This window comes from Pogona vitticeps, chromosome 4 (genome assembly GCF_051106095.1).
Source record: "Pogona vitticeps strain Pit_001003342236 chromosome 4, PviZW2.1, whole genome shotgun sequence".
Taxonomy (NCBI): Eukaryota; Metazoa; Chordata; class Lepidosauria; order Squamata; family Agamidae; genus Pogona; species Pogona vitticeps.
The window spans coordinates 95,425,269-95,441,893 of record NC_135786.1 but is presented as its reverse complement, the minus strand read 5'-3'; the positions used below and the strand labels follow the sequence as shown (position 1 = coordinate 95,441,893).

Here is a 16,625-nt window from a genome sequence, read left to right as displayed (position 1 = left end):
TCTGTGAATCCCTGCACTTCTGAGCAGCTAGAGGAATTTAACCAAATATTCGAAACTCTGCAACAGTACCTCCCTGTTGGCTGGTGAACTGTGCCCCGATTGCCCGGACAGTAGGAATGCTTCTGCTTGTCCGCCATGGCACAGTTTACCTGGCACTGGTGCCCAAATAGCGTGCAGGTGGACAAAATAGGATGCAAAATGGATGAAGTGGGTGGGTTATTGGCTGGCCTCCACTGAGAGGTCGGCTGTGATTACTGGCGATGTACACGCTCGCCTATGTTGCATTTCCAGTACCTAAAACTGGAGTCAGGAGAGCAATCCTGGTCCATAAAAGTGCCCCCCCCCCTTGAAAGGTGAAGGGAGGGAGTCGCTGAACAGGGCGGCGCTGCTGCTGCGGCTGCTGCTGCTTCAGGACACCGGAGCGCAAGAGGGCGGGCGAGGCGGCGGGTAGGTAACTAACTAACTAACAAGGTGGGTGGTTGGCTCGTCCTCCTCCCCGCTTCGGGGCGGCCCGGCCTTCGCCGTCTCCTTCCCCGGGCTGGCAAAGCCGGACGGAGCCGCCCAAGCTGCCCTGGAGGGGAAGGCGGAGGCGGGACCGGAGCAGCATGGCGTGCTACAGCGGCGAGTACTGGGTGAGAGACCACACAACGGGACACCCGGGCGGGGGCCGGCGAGCTTGAAGGCGAGCCTGGAGGGCGGGCGGCATCCCTGTGGAAACAACTGAAGAGCAGGGAAGGCTGGAGCGGAGACCACCCGCCGGTTTCGGCTGAGGCGAGGCGAGGGCGCCGTTGCACCCCCCCCACCCCAGGCTGCGCCTCTCCGCTCCCCATGGGGCCGGCGGGAGGCTCCCCCTTTTGGCCCGAAAACGAAACTTTCTCCCTCAAAAGTCACCCAGGAGGCATTAGGCGCCGGGGTGGGGGTGCGGGTGGAGGCAGACAGGTGCATAACCTCTCTCTCCCTGGGCCAGTGGGCTTCCTTCCGCGCTCTTCCCTCGGGTCTCCTGGCTCCTCCATCAAGGGCGCACATTAAGAGGAGCGCAAGGAGACGAGAGGAGAAGTCAAGGACTCCAGGAGCGAGGCAGGGGGCCGGCCTGGAAGTGAGAGTTCCCTTCAGAGCTCGACCTGTGGGCATTTCCAACTTTTCTGAGAGAGTGAAATAAAAGTTGTCTTCTTCCCATAGTCTTATGTCACAGAATTGTGAATTACTGTGTGTCATTGGAAAGGGACCAGTAAGGCTAGGGTAAGTCAGGACAACATGACTTAACTGCGGTAATGTGACTGAAAACAAGCTCAGTTTCGCCCCACAGGGAACCGTCTTGGGATTGTTTTTTTGTTTTTGGTTCAGCTACCTGTATTGAAGAAACATGCGGCAAGAAAGTTGCTGGTTCGAAGTTGTGTACAAGTGGGAAGTCCGTTTTTTGACACTCCTACTTTTCAGTGTTATCAGGACACATGTAAAAAACATGCCGGTGTAAGAAATATTACATGACTCAGTTCATTCACGTACAGTATTTTCATCTGTCTCTGAATGAGATCTGTGTCTGATATGGACAAGAATACATAATAATCACTAAGTATTCCAGCTTGAAACATTTCAGTCAACCTAGAATAGTGGAAACTCAAAAGTATGAAGCTGGAATACTTACATTACATACATGCTTTCTCACACATTGCACAGGGAGAGGAAATTTCAGAGGTTAAATGCATGCAAAATTTACATCCATGTTTTACATTGTTAGGTATAACCCAGTAAATAAATGCTTTGAACAAGACTGTGTGGATTCTGTGCCAATGCAAATATAGACAGGTTTTCATGCTGGGTGTGTCAGGACACAAGACTGAGAAGTAGCTGTAAAAGTGAAGGACAGAACTAATACATTGGGAGTAGGCAGATACTACATAAAGGTAGTCCAGTCGTGTCCGACTCTAGGCGGTGGTCCTCATCTCCGTTTCCAACCCATAGAGCTTGCGTTTGTCCACAGACAGCATGGCTAATGTGACTAGACACGGAACGCCGGTTACCTTCCCACCGTGGTGGTACCTATTTATCTACTTGTGGTTTTGCATTTTTTCATGCTTACGAACTGCTAGGTTGGCAGGAGCTGGGACAAGTGACGGGGCTCACTCCATCGTGTGGATTCGATCTTACGACTGCAGGTCTTCTGACCTTGCAGCACAGAGGCTTCTGCGGTTTAACCTGCAGCGCCACCACATCCCTACATGGCCTATGACTTTTCTTTTTTACTCTAAGTCATCTGAGTTGTGGTAACTTAGTTTGGTTAAACAAAACATTTGACCCATACAGGCTGATCCATGGACCTGTCCCTTTTCTCTTGAATATTTATGTAGCCAATGTTTAAATATGGTTGCATTGGTTGTTTCCAGTTTTCATAGGAGGTAGCTTTCTGTCTTTGTAACAGCAAAAACAATAAAGAGCCTTATTGACACCTTAAAGACTCATGAGTTTTATTTGGTGTTAAGTTTTCTTATACCAAATAAACTTATGATTGTATTGGAAATAGGCTATAGTCGCCAAAAAAGTATGCCTGATAACACTTGTTAATGCCGTGGGATATTTTTCTAGATTTCATACATTTGTTTTAATACAATGATGCAGGTGTACTATCTGTAGATAAAATTTAGGTCAATTGTGGTTAACATATAGTAAAATACACAGTCTAACTAAATTTCTAACTATTTAATATATTCAAAAGACAAGTTTTTTTTTTATGTGTGTGTGTGTGTGTGTGTTTTGTAAATACTAGGTTTCTGAAGATGGGCTACCTGAACCAAGAAAGTGGCAACCACTGATGTCTAGGAAGTGCACAGACCCCCTTTGGTTAATTATATTCTTTTTCTTTTGGTCAGGTTTGGTAAGTAGGCTGCCTTATACAACTATCTGGAAAGGAGCAACAAAATGTTTGAAATTGCTAGCAATCTGACAGAAATCTTGCTTTATCAGTGTGCGAGTTCTAATTTGGAGCGTACAGACCACTGTGGTAGTACAGTTTCACAGATTTTTTTATCACCATGTTTTACCTTAGTTTTGTAAATGTGTTATGGCCAGAATCCTGTTGGTGGTTTACATGTGTGTAAAGTGAAATCACATAAGTTGAAATGTTGAATAGCCACTAATTGATGCAATGGCCAGTGGTGGTTTTGGTTGCATGCCCACCTTGTGGCAATTTGTTCCGTGGCCTATGTGATTTCACTTATGCATGTGTAAGTTGCCAGTAGGATTCTGGCCTATGTTTATTTTGCAAGAAGGTATAGTAGTGTAGAGTTTTGGGCTCAAGCAGGCCAGTGTGTTTGGCAGGGTTCCACTTCAATGGACACTGCCAGCGTTTCTCGGTCTACGTTGGACTGTTTGGCTTTATTATTTTCTTTTACAAGTGAATGTATTTCTGTATTTGATGTACAAGTATTTGTTGTATTTGCTGTTTTTCTTAAGTGAGAGATAAGATGCAGGGGGGAAATGAACAGCTCTTTTTTATTTATATCTTTTGGAACTCTGTGTCTACTATCATATATCATGCTAAAGGATTTTAGTTCCCAGCTGTGAACACAAATATTCTATTGTTCAGTGTCAGGCTGAGAGGTTTAGGGGGAAGAGTAGCAGAAAGGACAAATGGTATTCTTTCTCTTTCCTCCTTCCTGAAATGTCTGTATATTACACAGAGAGAGAAGCTTTTTAACTTCAGGGTACACATTGTGCCAACTGTATTTCCCACCCCCAACATATTTACTATAAGTTATTAAGAGGCTTAGGCAGATGAGCATTGACAGCACTGACAATCAAGTGCTGGTGTGGCATTACAAATATTCCTTAAAATTTTCCCAGAAAATAGTCTCATATCCTGATATTGCAGGATGGGAAGACTTTGGATAAGAAAGAGTGGTCTGTGAGAATCCTCTAGCATGTTTCATGTTTAATATCAGGAGACGGAGGCTACCTTATATTGCCAGCCAAAAAACTTTTTATACAAAATTCGTTTTGTTTAAAGTTCAGTTGCCAGCTTGGATTTTCACCCAGGCTACATCCAGCACTCAGCTGCATGAAGGATCTTCAGGATACATTGACTTGTGTGCAGCTGCATTTTGGCTGAGAACACTGACAACTATGGATATTGATTGTGCTCAACATAGAATTAAATTATAATTTAGTATTTTGTCTGTGAACCTTGGACTTGTGTGCTTTCTGCCTTCTCTGGTACAGCTGTGGCGACTGAAATCTGCTTTCGTTTGTAACTTAACTGTGACTTGCCAAAAACAGGACAAACTGTTATTTGTTGTAACAATGGTTTGTCTCAACAATATGATTTGCAATCCTGGCATATTTGGATGAACCATATTTAAAACTGTCCTTCCTGTTTGCTCTTTGTAAGAAACTGCAGTTTACTGAAAACAAAATGCTTCCAGTCTCCTCTTTAAAACTGTGCCAAAGGATGAGAAAGCAGGTTCATGTGTGTAATACCAAACAGTGTTTATAAATAAAGCCATACTGAGTCCCAGGTATGACTGGGAAAGAATGAGTTGCCAGTACGTAGACATCGGTTTCCTTTTTTACTTCTGGTCAGGGACTCAGTCACCTGACTGCATAGGCTATTCTCAGAACTTTATACACCTTTAAACCAGATGTGCCCTGAGATATAGTGGGAAGTAAGAGGATTAACTTAGAGCTGTCTTGTGATTAGACACCAGATTTGTTTCTCATGAGAATGTGGACAGCGTTGTTTGGTTTTGTAGCACTAAATAAATCACGAATAGTTCTATAGCAGTTTTCTATGTATGTGCCACTTTGAACAAATCATGGTGAAAGCACCTATGCATGTTTGTACAAATGTAAGCATGAAGCAGAAAAACCATAACATTCACTAGAAGGCTTCTAGTAATCATTTTGTATTATAGCAAACATTACACTGGGTAACTAGAAGGTATAATATAGTGTGACAAATCTGTGAATTCCAAGAAGAAAGACAAATATATGTGTGTCCTCATAGATGTTTATAACAGGCTATGCTGTAACGGCTGGAGCTGCAGAAAGACTTGTCTTTGGATATGACAGCTATGGAAACATATGTGGGCGGAAAAATACTCCAGTGTTAGGTGCACCTTTGTCAGGGCAAGACATGAGAAACAAAAAGTGAGTATGGTGTTATTTTCAAAGGCTTCAGTATTGTCAGTGTCTGTAGAAAACAACATTTTCCCACCAGAAATGCATATAGCTGTATCTTAACACGTATTGGCCAATATCCTATTGCATTTGCTAGTTTCAGCGAGAAAGCAGAGCTGTTGAATCAATTGCTGAATTGTCAACAAATACGTAAATCCCTTTGAGGCAGGGCTTAATCAGATCCTGATATTTGAATTGCTGCAGGGATGGGTTGGTTCACTCAATCATGCAACATAGTTGCTAGAGTGAACCAAATCATTACCAGAGTGTCCCTACCTGTTCCTTTCTGGACAAGCTATCTACTGGACCTAGAAAAGCAAAGCAAACAAAGAAGCTTTCCATTTTAAGTGTTGCAGCGAATATTCACTGTCAAATGCACACTTAACAAATTGTTTTTCACTTCTTCGCCCCTCAGTGGAGGTGAGGAAATGATTAATTTGCCAAAATCCTGAAGTGGCTGTCTTAAAAGCTATTTCATGATATTAGCAAAGGCTGCAGCAGACCAAATAAGATCATTTGAGATTGTATGGCATCTGGATGCAAAGATCGCATCAAATGGCATACCATACTGCAGTGGTCCCCAACCTTTTCTAAAATGCGGACTGGGTGGGGGGGTCTGGGCATGCTCACACCTATGCGTAGATGGGCATGCATGCTCAGGAGCATGCACAGATGGGGGCATGCTTGTGGATGGGTGGGGTGTGCTTGCGGGTGGGCAGGGCACCTGTTCTTGCAGGGGGCAGGCCATGTGTGTGTGTGTGGTGCATGGGGGGAGTGTGGGGGGGAGATCTGTTTCCGCGGCCAAGTCCTGCCATGACCATGGACCGGCAACGGGCCATGGACCAGGGTTAGGGACTCCTGCCATACTGGACCTCATATTGACCTGGCTAACCTGCTGCAGTCTGCTCCACTGGGTCTAATTTAATTGGATGCTGTTAATTATATGTTAAGAAAAATGTATAGGAATAAACCTAAAGCAATAATTGCAGTTAACAGTTATTAACATTCAAATGCACCACTGAAATTCTTGGCCATGAAAGTTACTCTGTAGCCAATTTTATTGTATTTTGTTGGGAAAAAAATACTGTTTTGGTGCAGTAGTTAGCATAAAAGAGAGAATAATTTTTTAAAAAAAATCAGAGTTTCAATATTTCATGGGAAAAACAGACGATCAGGAAGACAAAGTGAAATTGAATTGTTTATAAAAATGGAATTTCTTTCTCCCTTAGATTTGTGTTTTTTCTGAATTCATGCGGGCTGGAAATAAAAAATCTTAAAATTGATTCAGTTGCGTTGTGTGTATCAGGCTGTCCGCAAGAGCAGCTTACGTCCTTGGAAGAAATTCAACGTTTTGCAAATAATAATGGTATGTAGTGAAGTAGAAGAATTCCTTTATTTGCGTTTACCTGCCTGCATTTATCCGCATCTATCTGCTATCTTTCAAAGTCTTGTAACAATATAATTGGTTGAACAATAAAGACATTGTTTTATTTGACTGAAAGAAACAATATTAAATAGAAACATAACTGAAATTTATGTTTGCCATCAACATCATTATTGCTGAGTAGCCATGTTCTAAAGTTAGAATCCTGTACACCACTGGTTCTTAACTTTGGGTTACTCAGGAGTTTTGGACTGCAACTCCCAGAAGCCTTCACCACCAACTGTGCTGGCTGGGGTTTCTGGGAGTTGCAGTTCAAAAACATCCGAGTAACAAAGGTTAAGAACCACTGCTGTACACCAAGGGAAGAGAAAATGCAATACAACCTGTTGGAGGTTGTATTGTTGCTTTAGGTAATCTGTCCAAGGCTGCCTGCCAGCAATGGACAGAAGCCTGAAGGGTAAATAAATCCAGAGTCACAGTGGATCTCTCTTTTTCTGTCATCCTATTTTCTCTCCATCTTTTCCCCTTCCTTCACAGCTGGCTGCTGGGGGTTTACCAATCACTCTTACCAGGGTTCTGTACTCTTGATTTGCAGAGGGATTTTGACAATAGGCCACAGACTGCATTTCTCAGCCTTGCTAAACACAGTCACCTACTACTAAGTGCTGTTGAATTAAGCGGACCTTACTTTTACACTGAAATGTATAGGATTGTAGTGTTAGAAGTTTTAAAAGAAGTCACTTTCCTCCCTCTTTCCATGATATTTAGAACTGATGAAAGAAGCAGGGAACCTCTATATAAATGCTAAAAAATGTACAATGTAATGTTTAAATAAATGTTACAGTTAAAAGGATATAAAAAGTATAATGGACCCGGTTCCAAAACATCTACAGTAGCTCCAATTATTATACAAACTACTTTTGAAACTCCTGTCAGGGCCTCAACAGACCAGATGGTGATTTCTCATTCAGAAGCCTTAAGAGGAAGATATTGGCTACAGTCCTGTTGCTTAGTGTGGCAAATCACACTAGAATAAGCCCATTGAATCAAGGAGGATTTAGTGAGTCAATTCTCCCATAAGTTCCACTGATTCAGGCCTCCTCTTACTATGCTAAGATTTGTTGCAGTTAGAGTAGGCCCACTCTTATCAATGGAAATTGACTCAACAAATCCCCGTTGATTCAGTAAGCCTACTCTAGTGTGATTTACTATACTAAACAACAGGATTCTGACCACTGTCTCTAGCACTAGCTTTTCTTAATTTGCCTTTGGAAAATTATCTTGTTTTTGTTTTGTAATTGACTAGTTGGAAGATAACAAGGCTTTGTTTGCATGTCTGATATTTTAGGCATGCAGCACTGAAAGATTTGTGCATCTGGAGGGATAACGGTGTAGATGGAGGAGATACTGCTCCATGTGTGATCTGATCCACAATTTCAGAAGTGATTTGGTATATGACACAATATTTTGTTATTCAAGAAACATAGTAAAAGTCATAGTGAACATGTTGCTTTGTATTTTGGGCTTCGGCTTCCATAGTTAGAATTGTTAATATGGGCTTATTTTGGATGCATATGATTTTCTGCATTGCCACATCCCTCTTCAGTGTAAATGTACATTCATTCTGTGGAGTCTCTGCACACTTTTTAAATTTTAGTTAATGATGTTGTGACAATTTTTCTGCTCTAGGCTTCAAGTATTGTTGTTTTGACTTCTATACCGCCCCATAGTGTCACCTGGAAGTCACTTAGTAAAGTGGAGCAGACAGAACCAAAATGCACTGAGAAAAATGGGTGTTTTCCATTGACACAGCCCTTTGCAAGTGCAAAGAAGAACAGGCAACTTCACACCTATGTCAGTTTAAGTCTATGCCCCTCAACATGTCATATGGAAGATTTGATGTTAGCTACCCCAAATGCTCTTCATATTGCCTGTTATTAAGAGAAATTTATTGGAGATATTTATTAATTGTACTGCAATGATTCTGACAGAAACAAAGAAAGAAAGACTGCTGCTGCACAATAAGTGCACAATTCAGTGGCTATCTACCAGAATCCCAATTTATCTTGTTCTTTAATCACCATCATTTTAGATCCAATCAGTGGGTATGCGAAGCCAGAGTTTATGAAAGTTCAATTGCACCAGCGCCCATATGGGTCTTTGGATACCTGATTCCCAACTTCTGTCCCTTTCAAAATCTGTTTATTCTTAATTTCTTCTTGTCCTTTAACCAGTTGCTGTATCCCGGATGACTGCAAAATTTACTCTGAGGCATTTAATGTAGTTCTTTGGCAAAAGATATTTGGAGCTCCAAGTACATAATGTTTACTGAATAACTCGTATTGACATGGTTTTCGAAGACATTAATAAAACAGAATGTTCTTTTGCTGAATCTTCCTCAGGAACATTATTAACTCTGTATTTAATTATATCTTCCATCAGTTTTTCTGGGCAAAAACCTAGGGCAATGGATAAGTAATTTCCTAGATATCTTTTTAAAAATTTGGTTTTGCACTTCCTACTTGTCAATCCTTTGTTAAGGAAGTATTTTCTAGATCGGTTGTTGTTATGTGCTGTTAAGTTGCTTCTGATTTATGGCAACTCTATTAATTAGTGACCTCCAGAAGATCCTAGTGTCAGCAGCCCTGCTCTGAGTTTGCAAACTGAAGGTTGTGATTTCTCTACTGAGTCAAACCATACCTTAATTAGTCTTACTCATTTACTGTCACTTTCAGATTTTCATAGGACTGTTGTCTTTTCCAGTGAGTTGAGTCTTATCACAATTTGTCTGAAGTACGATAGCCACTATTTAGTCATTTTTTTATTCTAGAAGGAGCTCAGGCTTCTTTCGAGCTAGAACCCACTTATTTATCTATCAGGCAGTTTTTTGTACCTTCAAAGCTCTTTTCCAATACCATATCTCAAATGATTTTTTCCTGTCAGTTTTCTTCATTGTCTTCCACATTGGTACAGTGTGACCATTAGTCAGATGGGTAGTATAAAAATCAAATCAATCAATCAATCAATCAATCAATCAATCAATCAATCAATCAATCAATCAATCAATCAATCAATCAATCAATCAATGAGAGTGTCAGAGTGTAAATGAATTTTACATTGCTCTTCAGTGAAAAACATTTAAAACATTTTTAAAAATCAGCAAACATGAGGCAGGAACAAAAAACAGAAGACATACATCTTGCGAAGCACGGCCATAGGAACATTTGTCTTATGAGTCATCACCCCCATTGCCAAAACCATTTGTCTTGCGAGGTTTTTTTTTTCCTGTGAGGCATTTGTCTTGCGAGGCACCACTGTAATGTACGGTTTGTAAATTCAAGAGAAATGTTTAAATTATGGTTTTGCATTATGCTTCTTTTAGTATTCTTTGGTTTTATTCTAATTTTGATACTATTAATTCATGATCATTACTGCATGATAGTTGCATTGATAATTTTTGCAGGCAATCTGATGTTATTTAGTCAGATTTTCTATTACAGTGGTGCCTCGCAAGAAGATTTTAATTTGTTCCGTGAAAATCGTCGTCTTGTGAAAAAATTGTCTTGCGAGGTTCCCTATGCATCAGTCTAAAAAAAAAAAAAAGTCTTGCGTAGTATCTGTCTCAAAAAAAAATGTCTTGCGAAGCATCGGTCTCAAAAAAAGTCCTGTGAGGCACCATAATGATCGCAAAAACCTATCATCTTGCAGGTTTTTCATCCCACGAGGCAATCATCTAGTGAGGCACCACTGTATATCTTATTACTGCTTGTGTTATATTTTGCCTCAGTATTATAGCACACAGTTTCTTTTGATTTTCATTGCCAAAGTAAAATATTTTGTACTTATCTGACTGAATATGCCCTATTCCTGTCTGCTTTTGTCTGCTCCCATCAGGTACTGCAATGTTCCATTTAATATTTTATAGTTTTGAGTTCACTTAATTCTTACTTCTCACATTCTGTGCTCCAATTGCATGTGTTCTGCAGCACTGGATTTTCTTTTAGCCTCAGTGAACAGTGGCCACCAGATGTCCTCCCAGCTTTAATCTAGGTGCTTTGTCAATAGCAGCACTACGTTCCTCTTCTCCAGTAGCTCACTGAGAGTCTTCTAACCTGGGGGATCTCATCTTCCAACACTATCTGAGTGTAATGCCATCAGGTGGCCAGACTACATTATGAGTCTGGACTCCTGGGAGAGTCACCCAAGGTGGAACAGCCAAAACTGAGACACCAGACCAAGATTCAACTACTGTGTTCAAGCAAATGTTTTAAAAGAGTGTTAATAAGCAAATGGTAACCTTGTAGTCCCCTTCTTGGATGCACACCTTATTGTGGTGAGAGGGTTTGAGTGTATCAAAGAAACAGAGAGCAATGCTATCAGAAGGCCAAATTGCATTACAAACCTGCACTCTTGGCAGGGTCACCCAGGGCAAGATGTTTACAGCTGAGACACTAAATGCCTCAGATGCATCCACCCTCTTCAGGAGTAACAGCTGCATCAGCAGAAGAGAATGGATGGTGATGAGAGTACCTTCCATTACCTACGTTGCCCAGTGGGTCAGCCACTGGGCAACACCATTAATGGAAGGTGGCACTGGATCCTTCACAGACAATGACAAGGATACTGAAGCTAATTATTGTTAATGTTGTGCAGGAGAGGGGAAATGATAAACCACTTTCCAATATTTCATGCAGGAAAATCGCTATGATAAGACAATTGAAAATGAAACAATAGATAGTGCTGAATGTTTAGATATGTTGCAGAATTTACTTTTGCGATTTCGTGTGAGTTGCGTAAGACTTCCTGAATTTCTATTGTCTAGATGTGGTGATTTGTTCATTTGTTTTGGTCCCCCCCCCCCATTTTCGATGGGTCCTGCATGCTTGCCTTGTTTTTTCCTTTGTTTTCTTTGCATTTCTGACCTGCCCCCTTTGTTCTCTGTGCATTTCCGATCTGCTCTGTTTGCATTTCCAATGGGTCTTGCACGCTTGATTGCTTCCCCCCTTTGGCCGGAAGGGATTAATTGCGTTTCCAATGAGACTTGCAGGGATTTTTTTGTGTGATTTTTTTCTTTGGCCGGAACAGATTAATTGCATTTCAATGCATTCCTATGGGAAAAGGTGCTTTGACTTACAGCGGTACCCTGCTAGACGATGACCTCGCAAAACGATAAATCTGCAAAACAGTGTTTCCTATGACGATTTTCGCTGGATGATGTTTGGGTCTGTGCTTTGCAGACCGTTTTTTGCAAGACAACGATTCTAAGCTGATTGGTGCTTCGCAAAACGGGTGTTTTCGGGACTGATGCTTCGCAAGACAGCGATTTTAACAGCTGATCGGCGCTTCGCAAAATGGCTTCCCTATGGGCAATTTTCGCAGAACAACGACGATTTTTCTCCATTGGAATGCATTAAACGGATTTCAATGCATTCCAATAGGGAAGCGCTTTTGGCAAGACAATGTTTTCACAAGACAGCGATTACAATGGGGCACCACTGTACAACCATTTTGAATTACATCCATCTTCTGGAATGGATTATGGTTGTAAGCCAAGGCACCACTGTACTTGCAATACCACACAGTCTCTGTAGTCTTTTGTTGTACTGTATAATGTTGATGTGAAGGAGGAGTCATTAGTGCGCCGTCCTTAACGAGGCATACTACTGAGGAGAACCCAGGATGTGTGGAAGGGGTCTTAGTAGAAATAGAGAAGGATGAGGGAGAGGAAAACGTTGGAGATGTGTTTAGCTGATGATAAAGGGGAGGAGTTAGATTTGATTGTGTGGGAGGAGGTTATAAAAGAAGGGGAAGAGGCACGAAACTTTAGAGTTGTAATGGACGAGAACAAAAGAGACACGAAAGATAAAGCTGTGCAGGCAGGAGATGGGGAGGAGACAGAGGAGGTTAGGAAGCTGCTGAAAGAGTTTCCAAACCTGAAGACAGGCGGAGGTTTGCTCCCAGACCCTCTTACAGCTAAGCCAGGCAATATGAAGATTGAAGCACTGGAATGTACAGTAGTGATCTACCCCCACAACCAGTTGGGGGGGAAAGGTGATTCACCCCAGTCCCTGTTTCAACCAACCACCATGCAAAGGGGACTTGGCGAGACACCCCAGCCATGGCACGGTCTACGCGGTGCGGAGCACACCCTTGTGGGCAATGACAGCTCGGGAGTGCTTTAGTCCGGCTGCGATGTATGGAGCGACATATTTACACCAAATGTGAAGGTCCGTAGTTATAACATTTTGCCGGAGTTGAGCATGTTAGATCCGTTTGAATTAGTTGACATTGCAGTTTCAGAAAATAAAAAGGACTCTGTTCAAGTTTTTAAAACGCCTTCGTCTCTTATTCCCGCCCAAACAAAGGCACTGCCGCCGGCTTTAGGAGAACCTGATTACAATTGAATAATAACATAACAAATAAGATAATAACAAAGCGGTAACAATAATGGTGTGCTGCTGCCATCGTAGTAAAAACTTTTTACTTTATAAATAATTTACATGGCATGTCTTTTATCTACTTTAAGAACTATATGACTATGTTTGTTTATAGACATAAATACTGCCTTTGGGGGGGGGGGAACCCTCCTAGGCATGCTAAAAATAAATGCTAAAAAATTACTAAAACAAATACAGAATAACAAGCATAATATATTAAAAATTAAATCTGATAAGCAAACAAACTAAGGAAAAAGTCTGTGTTGAATAAGTAGAAAGTAAATAACAAAACTATGGCCTGACTTTAAGGAGCTGGCAATCTGGTTCTGATGGAAATGCACCCCAGAGTTCTCCTAGTTTGTTTTGTAGTAGTGTAATATTTCTGCCAGCAGAGGGACTAAAGAAACTTTGAAAAGAATACAAGTTCTTTAGCTTCTAAATTTCCTGTAAGGAATTAAGAACCCTGTCCTTGTCTCCAGTTTCCATTTATACTCAGTTCCTCAAAAATAATATTATCATACCATTTTAAACGCCAGCTACTAATCTATCTATCTATCTATCTATCTATCTATCTATCTATCTATCTATCTATCTATCTATCTATCTATCTATCTATCTATCTATCTATCTATCTATCTATCTATCTATCTATCTATCTATCTATCTATCTATCTATCTATCTATCTATCTATCTACAGTGGGGTCTTGACTTGAGAACTTAATACGTATTGGAAGGTGGTTCTCAAGTCAAAAAGTCTGTAGGTCAAGTCTCCATTGACCTACAGTGCATTGAAAACCGATTAATCCCATAACAGGCCGTTTTTGTTCCATTTTGGTTTTTTTCTGGTCTGTAAGTCAATTCTCAGGCTGCAAGTCAAACCTAAATTTTGCGGCCAGAGAAGTCAGTAAGTCAAGCCGTCTGTAAGTCAAGCCGTCTGTAAGTCAAGGGTCCACTGTATCTATCTATCATAGTTTAATTCCAAATTAAAATTAATTAAATTAATTGCTCCTAGGGGTATCCCAAGAATACTTTCTGGCTTCACATTCCATGTACAAGTGTTATATACAAACAGCAATATACTGCTGTATAGCAAGTCTTTTATCTTAAGCAGGGATACAATAATGTATAAGGCAATTTCCTTTTTTTAACAGCTTCTGACTGCCGAGTATACTGTATACAGTACATGTACCTTACTGTGGAATGTGGATGCCTGTCATTTATGTGTCTGTTAGTGTCTGCTGGTACTTAAAGAGATATTTAAGTCTGAAGAAGATTTACCCTGTATTATTGCCGACAATATGATTTTTCAAAGCATTTTAGAACAGATCTTAAAGCTGTCGGTGGGAAATGTAGGGAAACAGGCATTAGTATTTTAAATACTGTCATTACGTGGAAACTTATTTATTATTTCTTTATTTAAAATATTTTACTCAGCCTTTCTCCTTAAAAAGGACTCAAGGCAGTTTACATAATTAAAAAACAATATTTAAAACAAAAAACAGTAAGTATACAAATACTAAAAAGTATCAAACAAATATCACTCTGAGAAATGGTAAACAAAAACAATACCAAAGACACATTCAAAGCAGTAAGGCACAACAATCCATTTAAAAAACTCACTCAGGCAGCTGGTCAATGAGGGAAAGGTTGCCTGATTCCTGCAAGCAGTGTCATATATAGCTGATTAGATATGTCTTAAGTAAAATTGGAATACCAGAAATTAGAAATACCTGAATTGTATTTTAGCAAAATATGAGGAATGAAACCTAAATTCCTATTTTATAGATATATATTTGAAATAATAGGGACGTGGTGGTGCTGTGGGCTAAACCGCAGAAGCCTGTGCTGCAGGGTCAGAAGACCAAGCAGTCGTAAGATCGAATCCACGCGACAGAGTGAGCACCCGTCGCTTGTCCCAGCTCCCACCAACCTAGCGGTTCGAAAGCATGTAAATGCGAGTAGATAAATAGGTACCACCTCAGTGGGAAGGTAACAGCGTTCCGTGTCTAAGTCGCACTGGCCATGTGACCATGGAAGATTGTCTTCGGACAAAACGCTGGCTCTATGGCTTGGAAACGGGGATGAGCACCGCCCCCTAGAGTCGAACACGACTGGACAAAAATTGTCAAGGGGAACCTTTACCTTTACCTATTTGAAATAATAAGAAGGTGAGATTTTAAACGTTCTGTTAATTTTTAGAATATTTCAAAGTAATGTTTATCTAAAGTAGCTTTGTGCTGAAGTGGTACAGAACCTATTATTATTATTATTATTATTATTATTATTATTATTATTATTATTATTATTATTATTATTATTATTATTATTATTATTATTATTATTATTATTATTATTATTATTATTATTATTATTATTATTATTATTATTTTGATGTGATTTCTGTAATATCTGCCTGCAATCACTTACAAAACTACAACTTGACATAGTCTGGTGTACATCCACTAGGTTGTTTTCTGGACATAATCACAAGAAGTATAGAATATCAATTCCGTGGGAGTTCGACTTGTTAACAGTTTATTTCCAGGCAAAATTCAAGGGAGATACACATAAACATCTCTTGCAGTGTCAGCAGATGCTAACCAATGTATAAATGACCAATGTCCACAATAAGATATAGGATATACTCAGTGGTTATCAGAAACTGTAAAAGCTATATGGAAATTGTTCTATACATTATTGCATGCTTGCTTTAGATAAAAGACTTGCTATATATTGCTGTTAGTATATGTTCAAGGGATTTTTTTTCTTAGGTCTTTGCAGTGTGATGCAGGAAGGGATCATCTCCTATTTATGCTTCCCAGTTTTTAATAATATGGTATAGATATCTGATAGAAGATGGAAGTGTCAGGTTACTGGTCCCTGTGTAAAGTGCTTTCTTGTGGGTGGGCCCAGATCATGGTAGTCTCAGATTTGGGACGCTGACCATAGGTTTTTTACACTGGCTTTTAAAACTGGCCTTTATAGATCTTTTTATTTGGGCAATCATTTAATAGCATGACTCTTTGCCTTTGTAGCTGTTATTGTTGTTGATTTTATTCTGCTCTTTGTTTTCTTCAGATAGTTTTACTAATATTTTAACTTCTCTATAAATTTGATCTTTGTTTTCATTTTAGGCAATGTTGTATCAGAAGATGTATAATATATTTTCTCAATAAATGACTACAATTATTAATAAATAAAATTAATTTTAAAATAAAATTAACTAGCATTCTAGTGTTTGTTTCATGGGTGTTGTTTTTTCTAGGTTCTTGCCTCTGTGTTTACAGTTCTAATGCCAGCGATTGTATACCTAGTTCCAGAGCTCCTGAACTTTGTCCAGTTTTGCCGGTTCCACCAAGGTAAGAGATACTTTTAACCAGAATTTTTTTAAAATAAGTATTGGGTGTTAGCATTTTGTGCTGGACATGACTAAATATTCATATTATAGTCAAAACACTTATATTGTGATTGATTTATTCATTTTCTAGTCTTCATGTTTTCTCGAAGGCATTATGTATTAAAAGTTGAGCAACATTTCTGCTTCCTTCTTGCTTTAAGTTCATTCAAAGTGATGTTTAAGAACAAGGGGAAGGAAATAAATGCTACCTGCTGTCCCGAACCAATGATCCAT

The 16,625-nt window shown here is 40.0% G+C and overlaps 1 protein-coding gene across 4 annotated transcripts in view; it reads left to right on the top strand.

The window, feature by feature from the left end:
* The first annotated feature begins 425 nt into the window (after positions 1-425).
* Positions 426-16,625, top strand: part of SLC44A3 (solute carrier family 44 member 3) — a 72,664-nt gene continuing 56,464 nt past the window's right edge. For 2 of the 4 annotated variants that reach the window (XM_072997969.2, XM_072997966.2), the window contains exons 1-5: positions 476-632; positions 2,765-2,872; positions 5,000-5,142; positions 6,402-6,538; positions 16,260-16,353. In XM_072997969.2, the coding sequence (XP_072854070.2) occupies positions 606-632; positions 2,765-2,872; positions 5,000-5,142; positions 6,402-6,538; positions 16,260-16,353 (509 nt within the window). In that variant the 5' untranslated portion in view covers positions 476-605. Of the gene's footprint in view, positions 448-475; positions 633-2,764; positions 2,873-4,999; positions 5,143-6,401; positions 6,539-16,259; positions 16,354-16,625 lie in introns of those variants that run through there. The other 2 variants (XM_072997967.2, XM_072997968.2) reach the window with 2 other exon arrangements.